General features: G+C 45.2%; 1 protein-coding gene across 4 annotated transcripts in view; it reads left to right on the top strand.

The window, feature by feature from the left end:
• WDR37 (WD repeat domain 37) overlaps positions 1-21830 on the top strand; it is a 191033-nt gene that overhangs the window by 125315 nt on the left and 43888 nt on the right. For 3 of the 4 annotated variants that reach the window (XM_073677655.1, XM_073677652.1, XM_073677653.1), the window contains 3 exons: positions 241-317; positions 4526-4763; positions 19114-19255. In XM_073677655.1, the coding sequence (XP_073533756.1) occupies positions 241-317; positions 4526-4763; positions 19114-19255 (457 nt within the window). The remainder of the gene's footprint in view (positions 1-240; positions 318-4525; positions 4764-19113; positions 19256-21830) is intronic. The other variant, XM_073677654.1, reaches the window with a different exon arrangement.

The raw sequence follows: 21830 nt of genomic DNA, 5'->3' as shown, positions 1-21830 counted from the left end.
GGGCTCCTTCAGATGTCCATGCAAATTTGTCCAAGCACTGACTGACCGCCCCATAGAGATACACGATGCGGTCACAGTCTGGTCGGGGGAGCCACGGCCAGTCCGTGCAGTGCGGCCCGATCTCTGACTGATTTATACAGATGTGTGAATGAGCTCTGAGTAGTAGATAGATCTACCGAGTGTGTTACTGATAGGGAATGTTTTTTGATCATTGTGACATAGCTTTTCTTCTTTCCCCAGCATCTGGAGACCAGACGGCTCACATCTGGCGCTACGTGGTGCAGTTACCCACTCCGCAACCCTCCGCAGACACCAGCGTAAGCCCCGGGCAGACATGAACGCATCCAGCACTGCAGGGCAGCTTGTGCTACTATTACTGACATAGTGATGTGTTCCCCACGTTACATGATAATGCCGTACCTTACAAAGCAACTGCAGAGAGAACATATAACCTGCGCACGCCTCGGGTTAAAGCTGTTTGTGCTTTGTTAGTGTCCATCCTGTTTTAATACTGCAGGATTCTGGCTTATAATCATGTTATTGACACCTAAAAGAGATGTTTTTGGTGCTAATATTAATGGGGTTCTCTGCTTTTATGATTCCCTACCTATCTGTAATCTGTATAGATTTCCATGCTGCACCGCCAATTCAATCAGTACATTGTCTATGTATTGCAAAAATATGAGGGTCCTCCAGAGCGAGCGCCGCTCTTTGCAGTTCCTCTTCAGTGTGCGCAACAGATGATCGTCCTCCATACACGGCACACACCTTTATGAAGTTTTCTGTCTTGGATACTCTGCAAATTCCATTCTTGTTTAATTTAACCCCTTTCCCCACAAATTTCTGAACCATTAAAGGGATATTCCCATCTCCAAGATCCTATCCCAATATGTAGTAGTACAACCCCTGGTAAAAATTATGGAATCACCGGGCTTGGAGGTTGTTCATTCAGTTGTTTAATGTTGTTGAAAAAAAGCAGATCACAGACATGGCACAAAACTAAAGTAATTTCAAATGGCAACTTTAGGGCTCTAAGAAACACTAAAAGAAATCAAGATTAAAAATGTGGTACTCAGTAAGGGTAATTTTTTTCAGACCAAGCAAAGGGAAAAAATTATGGAATCACCCTGTAAATTTTCATTTCCAAAACGAACACCTGCATCAAATTAGATCTGCTCATTAGTCTGCATCTAAAAAGGAGTGATCACACCTTGGAGAGCTGTTGCACCAAGTGGACTGACATGAATCATGGCTCCAACACGAGAGATGTTAATTGAAACAAAGGAGAGGATTATCAAACTCTTAAAAGAAGGTAAATCATCACGCAATGTTGCAAAAGATGTTGGTTGTTCACAGTCAGCTGTGTCTAAAATCTGGACCAAATACAAACAACATGGGAAGGTTGTTAAAGGCAAACATACTGGTAGACCAAGGAAGACATCAATGTGTCAAGACCGGAAACTGAAAGCAATATGTCTCCAAAAATGGAAATGCACAACAAAACAAATGCGGAACGAATGGGAGGAAACTGGAGTCAGTGTCTGTGACCGAACTGTAAGAAACCGCTTAAAGGAAATGGGATTTACATACAGAAAAGCTAAACATAAGCCATCATTAACACCGAAACAGAAAAAAACGAGGTTACAATGGGCTAAGGAAAAGCAATCGTGGACTGTGGATGACTGGATGAAAGTTATATTCAGTGATGAATCACGAATCTGCAGTGGGCAAGGTGATGATGCTGGAACTTTTGTTTGGTGCCGTTCCAATGAGATTTATAAAGATGACTGCATGAAGAGAACATGCAAATCTCCACAGTCATTGATGATATGGGGCTGCATGTCAGGTAAAGGCACTGGGGAGATGGCTGTCATTACATCTTCAATAAATGCCCAAGTTTACATTGATATTTTGGACAGTTTTCTTATCCCATCAATTGAAACTATGTTTGGGGATGATGACCTCATTTTTCAAGATGATAATGGATCCTGCCATAGAGCAAAAACTGTGAAAACATTCCTCGAAAGAAGACACATAAGGTCAATGCCATGGCCTGCAAATAGTCCGGATCTCAATCCAATTGAAAATCTTTGGTGGAAGTTGAAGAAAATGGTCCATGACAAGGCTCCAACCTGCAAAGCTGATCTGGCAACAGCAATCAGAGAAAGTTGGAGCCAGATTGATGAAGAGTACTGTTTGTCACTCATTAAGTCCATGCCTCAGAGACTGCAAGCTGTTATTAAAGCCAGAGGTGGTGCAACAAAATACTAGTGATGTATTGTAGTGTTCTTTTGTGTTTGTTTTTCATGATTCCATAATTTTTTCCTCAGAATTGAGTGATTCCATAATTTTTTCCCTCTGCTTGGTCTGAAAAAAATTACCCTTACTGAGTACCACATTTTTAATCTTGATTTCTTTTAGTGTTTCTTAAAGTCATAAAGTTGCCATTTGAAATGACTTTAGTTTTGTGCCATGTCTGTGATCTGCTTTTTTTCAACAACATTAAACAACTGAATGAACATCCTCCGAGCCCGGTGATTCCATAATTTTTAGCAGCAGCAAATTAGAAATGTATAATTGACCTGATTTAGCGGTGTTGCTTACCCCATGTGCAGGGCATTGCAGTACCTTAGGTATCCATGGTTACAACCACTCATCTAGTGACAGTTGTTTAGAGGTCGTAACCATGGATACCTAAACTACTGCAATGCCCTGCTCATGGGGTAAGCGAAATAGCTAATCAGGAGAAGTATACTACATTTCTAATTGGAGTTGTTTGCTAATATTATTATTATAGCTACTACATATTGGGATAGGATCTTGGAGATGGAAATACCCCTTTAAGTCCCACTAACTAATATACAGCTGATAGTAAACTGTAATGTCCAGGAGCAGAGTTAACTCTGATCTCTGCCTCTTAACTTTTTAGATGCTGAAGTCAATAGTGATTGCAGAATGAAGTTGGTCATTTAGGTGGAGGAGGTTCCCTCTGTCATTTTGTTGGCGGTTTAGAACGTAAATGATTGGGGAATGCCACTGTTTTGCGATAACAGCCGGGGGCCCAGTAACGCTCCTCTGCCCTGCCATGGCAGTATTCCCTAATAGATTGCCTACTGGACAAGCAATACTCCCTCCTCCCTACAACCATTTCAGATTGTAAATGTGTTTAAAACAAAAAGGAAAAAAAAAATCCTTATTTGCTATTGCTGCTAAAATACACAAACTTCAGCAGAATTGTTTATTTTTCTCCCATTCCCCCTAAAGAATAAAAAGTTATAGTAAAGTGTATCCTATTTCCTGAAAGATATGATTAACTTTAACACACCCCAGGTTTCGACTGCAGAAAATGGGATAATATATTTCCAACTTATTAAAACTTCGCTGACTGTTTAAAGAGGTGGAGGGGCAATATCATGGATTTTAATACACTTGGGAAGACTAGGGAGGAAATGCATCTATTGCCAGTGTTTCTCTGCAGAGTGTATTGGAAATACAAAGCTTTACAGCACGCATACTATGTACACGCTCTTCATCACACACATCACTGCTGCATGCACTCTCCTGCATGGTCACACTCACAACTTTGCTGCAGAACACACAAACAGCTGGGCTACAACAACACACAAAGGCAACGTTCAGCTACATAAACACACACAGCTCAGCTACATCAACACATACACACACAGCTCAGTTGCATCAAAACACTCCTCTGCTTCGTCAGCACACACGTTAGTCTGCTGTATCCGTACACTTACAGCTCTGTTACATTAGCGCAGATACAACTCTGCCGCATCAATAAACACAGCAATGCTATGTTAATACACACAGCATTGCAAACGCACTTACACAAACATGCACACAACTCTGCTTCATCAGTGCACACCCACACACAACTGTGCTGCACATGCTGTATACACATATTTTGAAGTTCCTTCCAGATGTGAGTGATGACATGATCTGAGAGATCCTCCAGCTAGTCCAGATCTGCAGCATCTGTGCAGCTTTAGTAATGTACAGATCCTGGTTGCTTTCTCTCCTGCTCTGCACTCATCTGACTGATCACTGTTGGGCTGGAGGAGGGAGAACTGTGCAGTTGCATGCTTCTCTCAGTTATCGGCGAGGACGCTGTTTCAGTGCTCTCCTTAATCCTAGGAAGCTGCCTCCAGACTATAAGACGCGCTCTCTGCACAGACTTTTCGGCAAGATTTTGTTTCTTGCTGGAAAATGCGTCTTATAGTCTAAAAAGTAAAGTAATAAGTTATATCAATTTACAACGTGGTGATGAAAAAAAAATCCTTAAGTATCTACACCAACAAAAGATAGAGAAAGTTATAACTATTTGAATGCTGCAACCCAAATACAATAACCTGTTAAAATAAATTGAAGATTTTGTGGTGTGACAGAACTTTCTTATATCCTACCATTTGGTTGTGGTTTATTACCCTGAGTCCTGTAACAGCGACGTATAGGTCCGTAGATTACATCAATGTGGGTATATAAAATAACGTGCCACGTTTTATTTCAGCAGATTTCTGCTGAGGAAGAAGTGGATTTTTCAGATAAAGATGACCTTGACGCCGAAGGAGATATATCCAGTGATTGTCCTACTGTCCGAGTTCCCATAACCTCACTTAAAAGCCATCAGGGAGTGGTCATAGCCGCCGATTGGCTGGTTGGGGGGAAACAAGCCGTCACCGCATCGTGGGATCGAACTGCCAACTTGTATGATGTGGAGACCTCGGAGCTCGTCCACTCCCTCACAGGTAACACTTTCATGCAGTAATAAAACATATATTCACGGTCTGTCTAAGGCTACCGCTAGCTTATTGCACAGCCCTCAACCATCATCTGTTTATGCCAATAAATGGATTGGGTGTTTTGTTGGACAAGTGGTGCTAGAGAGGAATAGCAGTGACTTATCTTTTCAAAGTTCTTAATTTTTCACTTCATTGCCCACCCTTAAGGTTTAAAAGTAACAAAATGTATTTTACTCAGCCGCCGCTGCCCCTGGGTTATTGTTGACCCGCTACAGTGGTGATGGCATAACTACAACACATAAGATAGCTGCAGTCAGTCTCTGACCTCAACCGTGATATCACATGCTGAAGACCTCAGCAAGTAGGCAACTGAGCACAGGGATTAGCTGCAGTGGTCCCTTGAACTGTAGTCGTGACATCACCACTGCAGCCAGCTAACAAAGACTGACCGTTAGGCTTAGTACTTTGGTTCACACCACAGTCTTGAATTTTGCTGAAAGTTCTTTTTTGTATGGCAGATGTAGTATTTAAAGGGTTTTTGTAGGATTTATATATCCGTAGCCTATCCTTGGTGTAGGGATCTGGCCCCCGGCATCCCCACCCATCAATTGTTTGCAGGTCCCACAGTGGCCAGAAGTAGACTGTCTACAAAGCCGAGAAATCAATTCTGCTAACACTCTGTGGTGACCGTTCTACGGGTATAGCAGCTCAGCTAAAAATTGGATAGGTCATGAATATTGAAGACCTTGATAACACCTTTTAAGGTGATTCACAGCTACAGAATACTGATGGGCTATCTTTAAAGGGGTATTCCCATTTCCAAGATCTTATCCCAATATGTAGTAGGTGCAATAATAATAATAATATTAGCAAATATGTAGGATAGTTCTTCTAATTCACTATGTCTCTTACCCAATGTGCAGTGCATTGCAGTAGCTTAGGTGTCCATGGTTCCACCACTCATATAGTAACAGCTGGCTAGTTAATGGTTAGTCGTCGTAACCATGAATACCTAAGCTACTGCAATGCCCTGCACATTGGGTAAGCAATATGGCAAACCAGAAGAACTATACTACATTTCTAATTGGAGGTACAGTTGTGCTCAAAAGTTTACATACCCCGGCAGAATTTTTGCTTTCCTGGCCTTGTTTCAGAGAATATGAATGATGATAAAAAAACTTTTTCTCCGCTCATGGTTATTGATTGGGTGAAGCCATTTATTGTCAAACTACTGTGTTTTCTCTTTTTAAATCTTAATGACAACCAAAAACATCCAAATGACCCTGATCAAAAGTTCACATACCCCAGTTCTTAATACCGTGTATTTCCCCCTCTAACATCAATGACAGCTTGAAGTCTTTTATGGTAGTTGTGGATGAGGTTCTTTATTTTCTCAGATGATAAAGCTGCCCATTCTTCTTGGCAAAAAGCCACCAGTTCCTGTAAATTCCTGGGCTGTCTAGCATGAACTGCGCGCTTGAGATCTCCCCAGAGTGGCTCAATGATATTGAGGTCAAGAGACTGAGATGGCCACTCCAGAACCTTCACTTTTCTCTGCTGTATCCAATGACAGGTCGACTTGGCCTTGTGTTTTGGATCATTGTCATGTTGGAATGTCCAAGTACGTCCCATGCGCAGCTCCCGGGCTGATGAGTGCAAATTTGCCTCCAGCATTTGCTGATAACGTGCTGCATTCATCTTTCCTTCAACTTTTACCAAGTTTCCTGTGCCTTTGCAGCTCACACATCCCCAAAACATCAGCGATCCACCTCCATGCTTTACTGTAGGAATGGTGTTCCTTTCATCATAGGCCTTGTTGACCTCTCTCAAAATGTAACGTTTATGGTTGTGGCTAGTGTTGAGCCACCCCCGTAGTGTTCGAGTTCGGTTCGGTTCGTCGAACACCCGTGTGTTCGCCGAACTGTTCGTCGAACACCTTCGAACACCGTTAAAACCAATGGCAGGCAAACAAAAACACATAGAAACACATAGAAAACACCTTCAAAGGTGTCCAAAAGCTGACAAACTGCTCAGAAGACACAACTAACACATGGAAAAGTGAGAAGTACATATAGTCATGCGAAAAGAAAAGAGGTGGAGGAGTAAAAGGAGGGGGAGACACAGATATAGGCATGTCATGCCCTTCTAAAATCCAAAAAGTGAGAAGCCGAGACGGCCAGTCCGCTCCTGCCCGTGCCACCTCCGTGTCGCCGGGTTTGTGCCAGAGCCGCGGTGAACCCTGACGGCCAGCCCCCCTCTCCCAATACTGGTGCCTGTCCGCTGGTGGGTCGAGAGAGCCCCCCTGTGGTGGAGGCAGCTCTAAGCTTTTTAATTTAAATTGTCCCTCTAATTTGAATGAATACACTTTAAATCCATTTACAAGGATCTATTGGAGGGCAAGTCTCATGCCAGCAGCCGCGTAATTCCAGCTCCAGTAGCGTCCACTAAAGCTGCTGCAGTTAAAAAGCTTTTATAAGGATCGAGCTCGGCTGTCCACCGCAAGGCATCCTAGTGCCAGTCCCAGCCCCTATGCCTTGGGGTGCCTCCTGATGCTCTTCACTAAGTATCCCGTGGTCCCGAAGCATTTCCTTTGAAAAAATTAAGTGCCCAAACTACAGGTGGTGTAGCTTGCTTAACAGCCGGGATAATCCGCTGACTAGCAGACACTGCTACTAGGCACAAAGTATTTCCTGGGCTAGATGCAGTTAAAAATTTGTAAGTAGATACTCTCGTTGGATGCTGAGAAAGCATTCCATAGAGTCTCCTGGCACGCCATATATGATTCTCTTAAGCTTGGGGTAGGGGTCTAGGGGACCCTTTTATAGCCAAAATCACGGCCCTGTATCACAATACGTCACCTAGGCTGAAGATAAATGGAACTGTAGCACCGAGGGCTCGGTTGCTACAGACGTATTGCACCTCACCCAGAGGTGTGATATCTCACTCTCAGATGAGGATGGAGTGTGGATCAGGACCCGACACCTGCATGCATTACACCACATTGCCGTGGGGCAGGGCGACTAATATGCCCCTGAGATGGGCACGACAGTCCCTGTCCCTGGCTGGAGTGGGGGGAGGGAACACTGAGGAAGGGGAACCCTGCAGTGCAGGAGCAGGGAGGAAGCAGTTCCTGGGTGCATTGAGAAGGGAGTATAAAAGGTGGGCACCATCTTAGTTCAGTGCAGAGAAGTCTGAGCAGAAGTGGCAGGGAGCAGGGGCTCTGCATGAGCTCTGCTCCGGAGGCGGGCCTAGTAACAGAGGCCCAGGCCTGCAAGAGGGAGAAGGAAGGAAGAGGAGCGGAGAAGGCTCCAGGAACGAGGAATGAAGGGATCCCAGGGGTGCGGACGGGCGAGTCGCCACCGCACGCCCGAATCCACCTGCGTGGAGGGGTCAGGCCAAAGGGGGAGACCGGTCCCCGAACTAGTGGAGGCAGGAAACGACCCTCAGCTAGAAACCGGAGGCTCTGACATTTTATGTGGCGCAGCCCCTTGCTCCACCCGCTAGGAAGGCACCACATAGGGTCAGGGAAACTGGCGCCAAGTTTACCAAGAGGAGGCCCGAGGCAGCCGGACAGAAGTGTTGGTAAGAAAGGCCAGACAAAGGACACACAAAGGGGGTCCTGTGAAGCGCTCCAAAGTTATCTGGGAGTTGTCTGAGCCCCTCACCTGGTGAGCACAGTACGACGTGGGCAGCCGTTACCTGCAGATGTGGTCTGGATAATAAGAACTGTGAGTAAAGGCCCTGAACTGCATCACTGACTCCGTGTCGTTACTGCTGCTGCCCTGCACCATCACCCCCATCCTCCGCATACACTGCCCTGAGGCTATACTCCTCCCGTGGGGAGTTATGCTACGCTCTGCTGCACCCACAACACCAGCCTTAGCGGTCTGCCCTGTAGCGGCGGTTCACTCTGACCGCAATCCACGGGTGGCGTAGTCGGACATTTAAACATCAAAACCACATAAATAGTTCCGCCACTGGTTTGACCGCCCTGAGCCACGGAACCGGATCGCCGCCACGAAGACTACAACCACCAGCATCCACCAAAAAGTGTCCGGCTCCGGGTGTCCCAAGGCCCAGGGGGCGCGTCAGAACATTTTCATCACCTTTCACAATCACCAATGGGACAAGGCAGGGATGTCCTCTGTCCCCTCTCTTATACATCCTAGTGACGGAGCACCTGCTCTCATCAATTCGCCATAACCCCAATATTAGGTGGATTGAGGTGGGAGGCACCGAGTACAAGTGCTCTCTATTTGCTGATGATGTCCTAGTATATATCACTCAATCACATATATCCATCCCTGCTGTTATGGCTGAAATAGATCACTTTGTTACATGGTAAAATTTTAAAATCAATGCAGCGAAGTCTGAGGCCCTCGATGTCTCCCTCCCTAAATCCATATAGGATTCCATCCAGTCCAACTTTCCCTTTGCCTGGCCCTCACAGGGTATCAAATACTTAGGAATTCCTATTCATAGAGACCTCTCCCATCTATGTTATCTTAATTTTGGGCCCTTTATTGAACAATTCCATACAGACCACGGTTGGCAAGTTAGAACTGTAAGATTCACTACGTGAACCGCTGGTGTTTTGTGGAAAAGCACATGTACACTGCGTTCCAAATTATTATGCAAAAAGTGTTTAGGAGTGATAAGGGAAGAATTTGATTGTTTGTCAGTTAAACTCATTGATGGTGATGTGTGTCAGGGCTCTTTATATCACTGTAAGCAATTGCAGACACCTGTGCTAATTAGTTTGGCAGGTGTGTCCAATGAAAGGCAAGACTACTTAAGAAGGCTGTCTCACATTATTAAGCAGCCTACATTTTCTGCCAAAATGGGAAAGAAAAAGGATGTGTCGGCTGCTGAGAAGCAACAAATTGTGGAGTGTTTAGGTCAAGGCATGACTACAATCAACATTGTGCGATGATCAGGATGAAGTGTCTTGGCAATCAAGAAGTATGTAGCTGATTCACAGTACACACGTGTGCGTGCTGATAAGGGCAAATTGAGGACTCTTTCCTACAGGCAATTACGTCAGGTTGAAACAGCAGCGGCAAAAAAGCCTTGTCATAGCAGCAGACAAGTTTTTGAAGCTGCTTGTGCCTCCAACGTCCCCCGAACAACAAGATGCAGGGTCCTTCAGAGGTTTGCAGCTGTGCATATGCCATCCTGTCGACCTCCTCTATCCACTTCACACAAGCAGAAACGGCTCCAGTGGGCCAAACATTACATGAAGACTGATTTCAAAACTGTTTTGTTCACGGATGAGTGCCGTGCAGTGCTCGATGGTCCAGATGAATGGAGTGGAGGATGGCTGGTTGATGGACACCCCACGCAAACACGGCTACAGCGCCAACAAGGAGGAGGTGGAGTAATGTTTTGGGCTGGAATCATGGGGAGAGAGATTGTCGGCCCCTTTAGGATCCCTGAAGGCGCTAAAGATGAACTCCATAATGTATGTGGATTTTCTCAAACAGCACTTCCTGCCATGGTTCAAGAAGAAGAACCGTGTATTTCACAGCAAGATCATTTTTCTGCATGATAATGCACCATCTCATGCTGCACATAAAACATCTGCATCTCTGGCTGATATGGGCATAAAAGGGGACAAACTTATGGTGTGACCCCCATGCTCCCCTGACCTCTACCCCATTCAGAACCTTTGGAGCATCATTAAAAGGAGTGTCTATGATGGCGGGAGGCAGTTCACATCTAAGCAACAGCTCTGGGAGGGTATTCTGTCCTCATGCAAAACAATTGAAGCAGAAACCATCCAAAACCTGACAAATTCAATGGACGAGAGAGTTCAGAAGCTCCTTTCGAACAAGGGGTCCTATGTGAAAATGTAACATCACCTAGAATAAAGTTTTGAGTTGAAAACTGTTTGATTTCAGTTTCTAACAACCTGCTAATGCTTATAATTTCAAAAATGACCATTTGTTTGGTCTTTATTAAAATGAAAAGGTTGATCGAAAAGTTTGGGGGATCTAAGAGTGTGGCAACCCAGTAGTCATGATTACTTCGAATTCTGACAATATGAGGGTCATGCTGCAGGTAGTGCAGCAAGAAGGCACTTATGTGTCTTGCGCATCTCGGAGCCCCAAAATTATTTTCCGGGCTAGATGCAGCTAAAAATTATTATTAATTTTAAATCTGGTGAAGCTTATTATAGATGGCCTAATAGGATCAGTGCTGCACACTGCTACAAAGCCCAAATTATTTTCCAGTCAAGATACAGATAAACATGATTAGTAATTTGAAAGCTTAAAACGGTTGGTAGGGTGATTTTAACCAATCATCAAGCTTTTACTCTCCCCAGGATGACACAGGGGTAGAAAAGTCGTTTCGGATCCATGATTTGTTCATCTTTATGAACGTGAGTCTGTCTACATTATCAGTGGAGAGCCGCGTGCGCTTATCTGTCAGCACACCACCAGCAGCGCTGAACACACGTTCAGACAGAACGCTGGCTGCGGGGCATGACAAGATCTCCAAGGCGTAAGTGGCTAGCTCCGGCCATTTATCCAGATTGGAAGCCCAAAAAGAGCAAGGGTCCAGTGACACAGTCGTGGCTTCAATGTTTACTTGGAGATACTCCTGTACCATCGTCTCTAGGCGTTGACTATGTGTCAGACTTCTTGTCTCCTGTGGCCTTGCAAAGAATGGGCTAAAAAAGTGGTGAAATGATTCCGCAAAATTGATGTTACCAGCAGATACTGTGGTTCTGTTACGGTTTGAGTGCTGAACACTTGACGGTCCCACGGTTGGCAAGTTGGAACTGTGAGATTCACTACGTGCACCACTGGTATTTTGTGGAAAAGCACATGTAAGATTCTGCAACAGTCTCTGCTGATACTCCTGCATGCGTGCATCCCTTTCTATGGCAGGAATAATTTCTGCAAATTTACTTTTGTACCGGGGATCTAACAGTGTGGCAACCCAGTAGTCAGGATTATTTCTAATTCTCACAATTCGAGGGTCATGTTGCAGGTAGTGCAGCAAGAAGGCACTCATGTGTGTTGCGCATCCAGGAGCACCAAGTCCCTGTTGTGTTGGTGGCGAGGTAACAATCATGCTTCCTTCCTCTGTCCTCTCCTCCCAACCTCGCACAACAGAAATGTGATCAAGGTCTCCCTCATCTGATGAGTCTTCCATCAGTTCGTCCTCCACTTCTTCCTGGGCTCCTGCACCTTCCTCACTAGTTTGGCTGCTACCATGCGCCCTGGTAAAACCATCTCCCCCACCCTCACATGCCTGCCGCCTTGGTGCTGCCGACCGTCTGGACCTTGCAGATGTTAGCCCTTCCGCATACAACTCCTCCTCCTCTACTTCCTCCACCTCCTCTTGTGCCACCACCTGACTCCGAATTCTGTTTAACATGTGCTCCAGCATGTAAATCACCGGAATAGTCATGCTGATAATGGCATCGTCAGCACTAAACATCTTCGTCGCCATTTCAAAACTGTGCAGAAGGGTGCATAGGTCCCTGATCTGAGACCACTCCTCCAGCGTGATTTGCCCCACCTCTGAATCTCGTTGGCCCAGGCTATACGTCAGAACGTATTGCACCAGGGCTTGTCGGTGCTGCCACAGTCGCTGCAACATGTGCAGAGTTGAATTCCACCGGGTAGGCACATCGCATTTTAGCCGGTGAAGTGGCAGGCCCAACGACTTCTGTAGAGATGTAAGTCGCTGAGCTGCGGGATGCGAACGGCGGAAGTGAGCACACAGCGACCGTGCCCTCTGCAGAAGGCCATCTAGTCTGGGATAGTGGGCTAAAAATTGCTGGACAACCAGGTTCAACACGTGAGCCATACAAGGCACGTGTGTGACATTGCCCCGGCGAAGGGCCGCACCCAGGTTTGCAGCATTGTCGCACACGGCCTTCCCTGGTTTCAGGTCCAGTGGAGACAACCATTCATGAAATTGGTTCTCCAGAGCTGACCACAACTCCTCAGCTGTGTGACTCACATTTCCCAGACATTTCAATGTAAAAACCGCCTGATGACGTTGAGCCCTACTGCCAGCATAGTAAGGAGGTGTGCAGGATCCCTTCTGCGCAGTTAGAAAGCTTGTGGCATGACCAGACAGGCTTTGGGTGCAGGTGGAAGACCGAGAGGAGGTTGAGGAGGCAGAAGCAGTGGAGGAACTTTGACATAAAGAGGATTGACGCACAACTCGTGGGGACGGCAAGACTTGGACAGCAGCCCCTTGTCCTGCTGTCACCATAGTTACCCAGTGCCCAGTCAGCGACATGTATATCGCCCCTGTCCATGCCTACTCGTCCAAGTGTCTGTGGTGAAATGCACCCTGTCACACACAGAGTTTCTCAAAGAAGCGGTGATGTTGTGTGCGACATGCTGGTGGAGCGCAGGCACACCTTTCTTTGAGAAGTAGTGCCGACTGGGCATCTGGTACTGGGGCACTGCGACGGACATAAGGTCTCGAAAATCCTCTGTGTCCACCAGGCGGAAAGGCAGCATTTCTGTAGCCAAGAGCTTGCAGATGGTGAAATTCAACCTCTTAGCTTTCTCATGGCTAGGAGGAAATGGTCTTTTACTTGTCCACATCTGAGGGACCGAGGGCTGGCTATTGTGCTTAGACGGGGTTGATAAGGGTGTCCCCGGCAAACTGCCGGTCTGTGAGGAAGATGCAGGCGGACATGTTAGGTTGCCTTGATCCAAAGGTGGTGCTATCGATGTCGGACAGCGCTCAACACCAGCTGGTGTTACCACCTCCAAAGAAAATGATGACCTGCCAATCACGCTGGCTGTTGCGGGTAAAGAGGTGGCAGGTCTGCGCCCCAAAACAGGTGTGACTGCTGTCCCCCCAGTCACAGAGGATGAAGAGGCCGCGGATGCACAAGATATGGCAGACGGTGATTGGCCCGGCCGGCTAGGCCGCATTGTAGCACACTGAGCTTCCCACTGCAACTTATGCTTCATGTCCATGTGCCGGTTCATGCATGAAGTACTCAAACTATGTATTTTTTGGCCTCTACTTAGCTTTTGCTGACAAATGTTACAGATAACACGAGTTGGGTCATCTTTAACGATCTGAAAAAATGCCCAGGCTATGCAAGGCTTAGCACCCATGCGACCTGAAGAGCCACCACGACTTGTGGTGAGAGGCAGAGTTGTGTTTGAGGATGCAGTTGTTGACGTGCTTCCAGTACTACGTCTCTGTCCAGGAAGGCGCAACCTGACCTCGTCGTCACTAGCATCTTCCTCCACCTCCTCTGCTGACCTCCTCTCTTGGCTGACTGTGGGTTGACAGTAAGTGGGATCTCCGACCTCATCATCATCACCCTGTGCGTTATCACACCCGTCGTCCTCAGAGCCAACCTGTTCCTGCCCTGACAAAAAACTAAAGTTGTCGCTCCAATCAGGTATTTGAGTCTTATCATCGTCTTCCTCATTGTCTCCACCAACAGGAGTTACAGTTTGGGAATGAGGGTCTACATTATGGTCAGAACCTTCTGCGTCTGGTCCTGGATCCGACTCATAAAGATTCTGGGCATCAGTGCAGATCATTTCCTCGTCTGGATTCACAGAAGCGCTGGAGTCGACCTCTGATTCCCAGGCTATAGTATGAGTAAACAGCTCTGCAGACTCAACCATCTGTTCTACCTCATACTCAGACGGGCAGCTGGAGATTTGGGAGCTGTGAGGAAGCAAGTGCGATTTGGGTGACACCTTTGAGGACTGGAGTATTTGTGATGTTGAAGTTGATGTGGAGGAGAGCCCACTTAAAGGAGCACTTGATATCCGTTGAAGCACCTGCTGTTTTTGTGCCTCATCTGGAATTTGTAGCGATTGGCGTGGCCGTAAGAAAGGGATCTTATCACATTGTCCGCTAAAAGAAGTAGACATTTTAGTTTGGCTGGAAGATGGTCTTTCTTCTGCACCTACCCCACGGACACAACCTTTTTTCCCCTTCCCAACACGCCTATTCCCCTTTCCACCAGCAGCAGGCCTTTTTCCACTCATTTTGGTGGTTAACTAATTCACAACTCTGGAGTTGTTTGCACAAAAAAACAATGGATGGTAACCGAGCAGAGCTGAGTGGCCAAACTGTGGTATTAGGCCAAAACTATTGGCTGGGCTAGATGCAGAAAAAAATTATTTTTAATTTGCAACCTGATGGAGGTCAGTATAGATGGACTAATAGACCAAGTCCCACACACCGCTAGAAGCCCAAATATTTTTTCAGAGCTAGATGCAGAAAAAAATTATATTCAGTTTGCAACCTGATGGAGGTCAGTATAGATGGACTAATAGAATGATGCTATGCCCAAAAGATTTTACTTCACTAGGTGCAGTAAAAAAATTGGTATTCTATACACAGGTGGTATATCTTGCAACACAGATAGGCTACTCCACTGACTAACACACTCTGCAATAGGCCAAAAAGGATTAGTTTTGCTAGATTCAGCCAAATGCTGTGAAAAAAACTTGCACAGCACTGGCACAGACCTGCCTGGCAAAAACTGATAGGAACTGATGTAACCTAGTCCTGAAAAGGACTCCAATTACAATTAGTCTTTACTCCCACAATCTATCTATTTAAGAGCACAGACCTGCCTGATAAAAGTCGTAGGAAATGCTGTAACCTAGTCCTTAAAAGGACTGCAATCACAACTATTCCCTACTCCCAAGCTGTCTGTATATTTGTGCGAAAATTGGCTTGAAATTAACAAGGTATAGCGCACACAGCAACAGCGGTGCCGTCTAACACGCAGCTGCAGCAGTGAGAAAATGGTGGCGACGGGGAAAATGGCTTGGTCTTATAGGGCAAGGACATGTGACATACACTGCCAATGACACATGCCCTTGCTTGTGTGAAAAAAAGCACTTCGCTCCGTGTGTGCGCTGCTGATAGGCTGACAGATTGCACCTCCCCACTGCAAATGCGGGAAAGAGAAAAAAAAAATGGAGATCTTCATTGTTCCTGCAGAGATCCATCCCCTGCCCCTCCCCCCACCCCGCTGTACACTCAAACTGCGTATTAACATTAATTTTCATCATTACTGAGAAAAAATCCAGTTATGATTTTGGTGCACGAACAGTTATCGAACATAACCTCAAACAGCCGAATTTTTCTCAAATTGTTCGTGTTCGCCGACCGGCTCGAACACCGCCCAAAACAGCTCGAATTTGAGATTGGCGAACAGTTCGAGTAGAACAACGCTCATGTCTAGTTGTGGCCAAAAAGTTAAATTTTGGTCTCATCACTCCAAATTACCTTGCTCCAGAAGTTTTGAGGCTTGTCTCTGTGCTATTTGTGAATATTGTAGGCGAGATACTTTGTGGCTTTTGCCCAGTAATGGCTTTTGTCTGGCGACTCGACCATGCAGCCCATTTTTCTTCAGATGCCTTCTTATTGTGCATCTTGAAACAGCCACACCGCTAGTTTTCAGAAAGTCCTGAATTTCAGCTTATGTTATTTGTAGGTTTTTCTTTGCATCCCGAACAAGTTTCCTGGCAGTTGTGGCCGGAATCTCCTTTGGTCTACCTGACCGTGGTTTGGTTTTTATAGCGCCCCTGATTTTCCATTTGTTAATCACAGCTTGAACGCTACTGACTGGCATTATCAATTCCTTGGATATTTTTTTGCATCCCTTTCCTGTGTTATACAGTTCAACTACCTTTTCCTGTAGATCCGTTGACAATTCTTTTGCTTTCCCCATGACTCACAATCCAGAAACTTCAGTGGCTGGATGAAAGATGCAAGAGTCTGTCTGGATCCCAGAAACTCACTCAGCTTTTATGCACACACACACGGATTACAAGCAAACAGGTCACAGATGAGGATGTTACTTTTAGTAGCCATTCAAACCCATTTGTGTCAATTTCTGTGCATGTTATCAGGCCAAAATCACCAGGGTATGTGAACTTTTGATCAGGGTCATTTGGACGTTTTTGGTTGTCATTAAGATTTAAAAAGAGAAAACACAGTAATTTGACAATAAATGGCTTCACCCAACCAATAACCATGTGTGGAGAAAAAAGTTTTTGTTATCATTCATATTCTCTGAAACAAGGCCAAGAACGAAAAAATTCTGCAGGGGGATAAAAACTTTTGAGCACAACTGTATTTGCTAATATTATTATTATTACACCTACTACATATTGGGATAGGATATTGGAGATGGAAATAGCCCTGTAAGTTAATACGTTACATGGAGCAGCACTATAGTACCCAGCACAGAATCTGCCATGTTGACAGCGGTAGGTACACAACAGAAAAGGCTGCAATGCTTGTGAAGTTTTGTGACTCTTAGAACAGATGAATGGCGAGGTTTCAGAACATCACCAATCAAATATTAGTAGCCTATCCTAAGGAATCTGTAAATATTCAGAACTGTGAAAAGCCCTTTAATGCTTGATGTACATAATGAAAAAAATTATATTGGAGCCTTTTTTCTGTCCTGTTTGAGAAGAGGATCCAAGTGGATACGAGGAAATACAGGGTTGACAACTTTTGCATCCTCTTCTGAAGCACCACTCAGCATATATATATTTTTTTTATCCCTTTCACGTATGTGAGTGTAATGCATGTACAAGCCGGATCGCTGTGTGTCCGGAAGTCATTTGTCTCCATACAAGTGTATGGGACTCAGGACCAGGCTACAAGGCCTCATTATCAATTCCCTTAGACTTGCATTCAGAAAATTTTAAAAAAGTGACCTCCGCTGCAAACAAGAACCACTGTGTGATTTGGCCGGTCACAACTGCAGTCACATGGGGCTGAAAAATGTGATGTTTGTAATTACTTGCATTACACTCACATTCATGATCCCTAAAAAGGGTAAGAAAAAATCTCTGCAGTGGTGCTCTTAAGGAACACGTAGCATAGAAAATACACCCACAAGAAAATAGCCAAACAAATCTCCTCCTTGCTTTCATCCCATTTTATGTTTCTAATAAAATTATAATAAAAAAGTCTTTAAGGGATAGTATCTTCACATTTTTTAAATATAGAAGTCTGTGACATGGCTGTATAGTCACTTGTCTTCCAAAGAAAACTATCCCTTTTTTTGTAGAGATCTGGTTTTCCTGACATGCGAAATCTAGTGTAGAAGCCATTTGCAAATCAGGGTGGAAGTGCACTTGGTAGAAGCCGTCTGATTGCACTGACACTCCCCCAGTGCTCTTGGGAGAAGCCGTCTGATTGCACTGACACGCCCCCAGTGCACTTGGTAGAAGCCGTCTGATTGCACTGACACGCCCCCAGTGCACTTGGTAGAAGCCGTCTGATTGCACTGACACGCCCCCAGTGCACTTGGTAGAAGCCGTCTGATTGCACTGACACGCCCCCAGTGCACTTGGTAGAAGCAGTCTGATTGCACTGACACGCCCCCAGTGCACTTGGGAGAAGCAGTCTGATTGCACTGATACGCCCCCAGTGCACTTGGTAGAAGCAGTCTGATTGCACTGACACGCCCCCAGTGCACTTGGTAGAAGCCGTCTGATTGCACTGACACGCCCCCAGTGCACTTGGTAGAAGCAGTCTGATTGCACTGACACGCCCCCAGTGCACTTGGTAGAAGCCGTCTGATTGCACTGACACGCCCCCAGTGCACTTGGGAGAAGCCGTCTGATTGCACTGACACGCCCCCAGTGCACTTGGGAGAAGCCGTCTGATTGCACTGACACGCCCCCAGTGCACTTGGGAGAAGCCGTCTGATTGCACTGACACGCCCCCAGTGCACTTCCTGTCCAATTAGCATGTCTTCTACGCTCAGTTTCTCATGACTGGCACATCAGATCTCTACAAAAAAAGGATTCGTTTATTTGGGAGTGATCTAGTGTCCACTGAACTAAAGGAATACTTCCTTTTGTATGTAAATTTCATGAAACCAGGTAACCCCTTTTACATTTACAATGTTTTGTTTGCCCTTTTTATTTTACATTTTGCTCATCAGCCATGTGATTAAAACTTAAAACTCACTGTTTTTGGTCCTATGGACAAAAAAATGTGACCTGAAATAAAGACCATATACCATTGTCATGTCACATGACTTAAAACAAATACCCCACAAAAAAATGACCCACACATATAAAACACTTTACCATCTGCACATTAAGACAAGCATGATAACTACAGTGAGAACTTCAATATCAGGGTGGCAGCAGTAACTGAGCCCGGCCACAGAGCGGTGCTGTCCTGGCTCCATCCCCTGTCAGTTATGGGCTGTGCGCTGACTGTGGGGGTGTCGGTGACCCACCATCTGATATTGATCACCTATCCTAATATAGGTCATCAGTGTCTTAGTCCCGAGTTTCCCGCACTTCAGGATGTGTTTTTGCTTTATGGTCGTTTTAAGCTATTTCGTTTCTCTTTTCAGGTCATGACCAGGAGTTAACCCACTGCTGCACACATCCCACTCAGCGTCTTGTAGTGACGTCTTCCCGTGACACAACTTTTCGGCTGTGGGATTTTAGAGACCCCTCAATACATTCTGTGAATGTTTTCCAGGGCCACACTGAGTAAGTACAAACGTCCGTGTATTCCTTGTTGTAATACAGCTCCTATATAAATGAATTACAACACCAGTTGGATATCACTGATCAGACATTAAAGGGGTTGTACACTACTGGGACAACCCCTTCTTGATCAAAGTGTTTGGCCCCCGTAAAATAAAAAAATCTATACTCCCCTCCCGTGCCGGCGCTGTCCCAGCCGTGTCTGCACTCGCGGTCCCGGAGCTACCGTGCTGTTGTAGTGACACTACAATCAGCTCTGGCGTCACTGTTTCCGCCTTCTGACAAACTGGACATGAAGAGGAAGTCCGGGCTGCAGCTGATCTGACTTCCTCTTCACGCCCAATTCGACAGGAGGCGAGGACAGTGACGCCAGCTCTGATGGGGAGCCGGGCTCACAACAGCATGGAAGCCCCGGGAAGAACGAGTGCCGACACCATGGGAAAAGTGCTGACACCATGGGAAAAGCGCCGACAAGGGAGGGGAGTATAGTTTTTTTTATTTTATGGGGGTCAAGGGTGGGAGTACGAACAAAGGTTCTCCAAGTAGTGGACAACTTCTTTAACGGCGCATATCGTGGCGTTATAAAAAAAAATAAATTATCCAAAGTTTACTGCCACTCCCAAAAAATTAATTCTTAGGTCTTGCATCCAGTATGTTGACTTAGTGGCACCCTGTCCTTTTGGTTTGGAGCCACTAAACAAACTGTATGATGTCAAGACGTGCCCATATCAAAAGCAGATGTTTCAGCATAACTGAGATGAGATCAGTGATAATCTGGGGCTCGTCCAGGAGATTAGTCCTGTGCCAGCAGATGGATGCGTTCAGTACTCCTGATTTCAATTCAGATGCACCAATGAACTCCTGTCCCGTGTAATAGTCCTTTTAACTCATTTTGCCATTTTGACTTGGGCATTTTTGGAAAGAAAACCCTAGCTGTGTTACAAGGACCTGGTGGTTTAGTTGCCCCAGACATAGTGCCAGCCTCATTACAACTCCCAAGGAGAAAAAAAAAATGCAAGGATGCAACATTATTTAAATGTTTCACATAATGGGATTAGAATACAGCAGGCTATGTTGCATATCACAACAGTGAGGTGTGTACACTTATTTTGCATCCATCGCCGATCAGTGGAAGTAAGGATGGATCGTTTTTACAAAGGAGGCTGCAAAGGGGCTGACTGCTGACACTAGCTGAGGCACAGGTGTATCCAGGAAGGGATCACTCTTGTGACTTTTCAGGAGCGATCCCCTCTCTCAAACATTTGCTATGTACTCGATGCAAGAATAAACCTATTCCGCTTCCAATCATGATGATCAATAAAAGTATATTTTTATTTTGATCCTTAAAAAACATACAAAGTGAAAAATTATAAATGTGCATAAGGTAAGGGGGAAACACCATAAAAAAAACGTGTTTCGAGCGCTAACTGCGTTCTTAATCCTTGTTAATCATACCTGCGTTAAGAATGTAGTTAGCGCACGCAACAGTCAAAGCTTTAGATTTTGTGGAGTTCTGCTTCCTGCAATACGTGGACATGTCATTGGATCCACATCATTGAACTCGAGGGTATAAATGAGTCTTCTGTAGTATATAATTTATTATAAATGTAGTTGTGCAGGCATACTTGGATGTCTTTCCTCTGTGTAGTTTTCATATATATGTTTTTCTTACTGCGTCCTTAATTCCTGCTTTTTTTTCACCCTGAATTTCTAGGCTGGTATGTTTTTAAGGGTTCTTTGCATTTGTTCCAAATTCAGCATGTTCTAGTTACGGCATTTTTCTATGCATTTTCTTTAGGAAAAAAAAACACGAAGATCCCTGAAAAAAAAACTGTAAAGAAAAAATATGACAAAACCAAAGGGGCTGTTACTTTAAAACAAAGCCTTTCCATGTGCCCCTTAAATAAGCACTCCTCTTCCCATCAAAGTTTTTATCCTCCTAATATATTGCAGTCATCATATTATATAGCACTGTGTACTTACAATTGCTCATTTCGCCTTTCTACCCTGATAATTCTTCTCTTTTCTCTGTTCTATGTAAAAAAACAGGAAGTCTCTTTTGCCTGCATTTAATTCCCCTCTTCAACTCCTAACCCAGCTGCTCCCTCCTCCCCCTGCCAGGGACTTTTGCAGTGACTGATGACTCATACAGGGAAAATTGACCTCCTGTTTCTACATAGAGCTTAGAAGGACTCAGCTAATCAGTTTTTAATCACGTGATGTCATAGACCTAATGTAAAAGTGAAGAATTAGTTGGGTAGAAAAGCAAAATGAGCAATTGTAAGTACAACAGTGCTGTATAATATGATGACTGCAATATATTAAGGGGATAAAAACTTTGATGGGAGGAGTGCTTTTTAAAGGGATATTCCCATTTTGATAAGTATAACTGCAGAATGCCATCAGTTAACGATCTCTGGGGGGTCTGACCTTTTGGGCCTCGGCAATCTGAAGAATGGAGGTGCCCAGTCACCTAGAATTGTGCTCAGTCTCCTGGTTGCGTCGGAAACAGAAGCTAGTCCCATTTCTATAGAGCCATGCTGCAACGGGTGGTCGAAAATGCTCCTGTGCTAAAGAA

Source organism: Phyllobates terribilis, unplaced genomic scaffold (assembly GCF_046119375.1).
Source record: "Phyllobates terribilis strain yellow unplaced genomic scaffold, ASM4611937v1 Scaffold_4__5_contigs__length_816908805, whole genome shotgun sequence".
Taxonomy (NCBI): domain Eukaryota; kingdom Metazoa; phylum Chordata; class Amphibia; order Anura; family Dendrobatidae; genus Phyllobates; species Phyllobates terribilis.
This window is presented reverse-complemented; position numbering and strand designations above follow the sequence as displayed.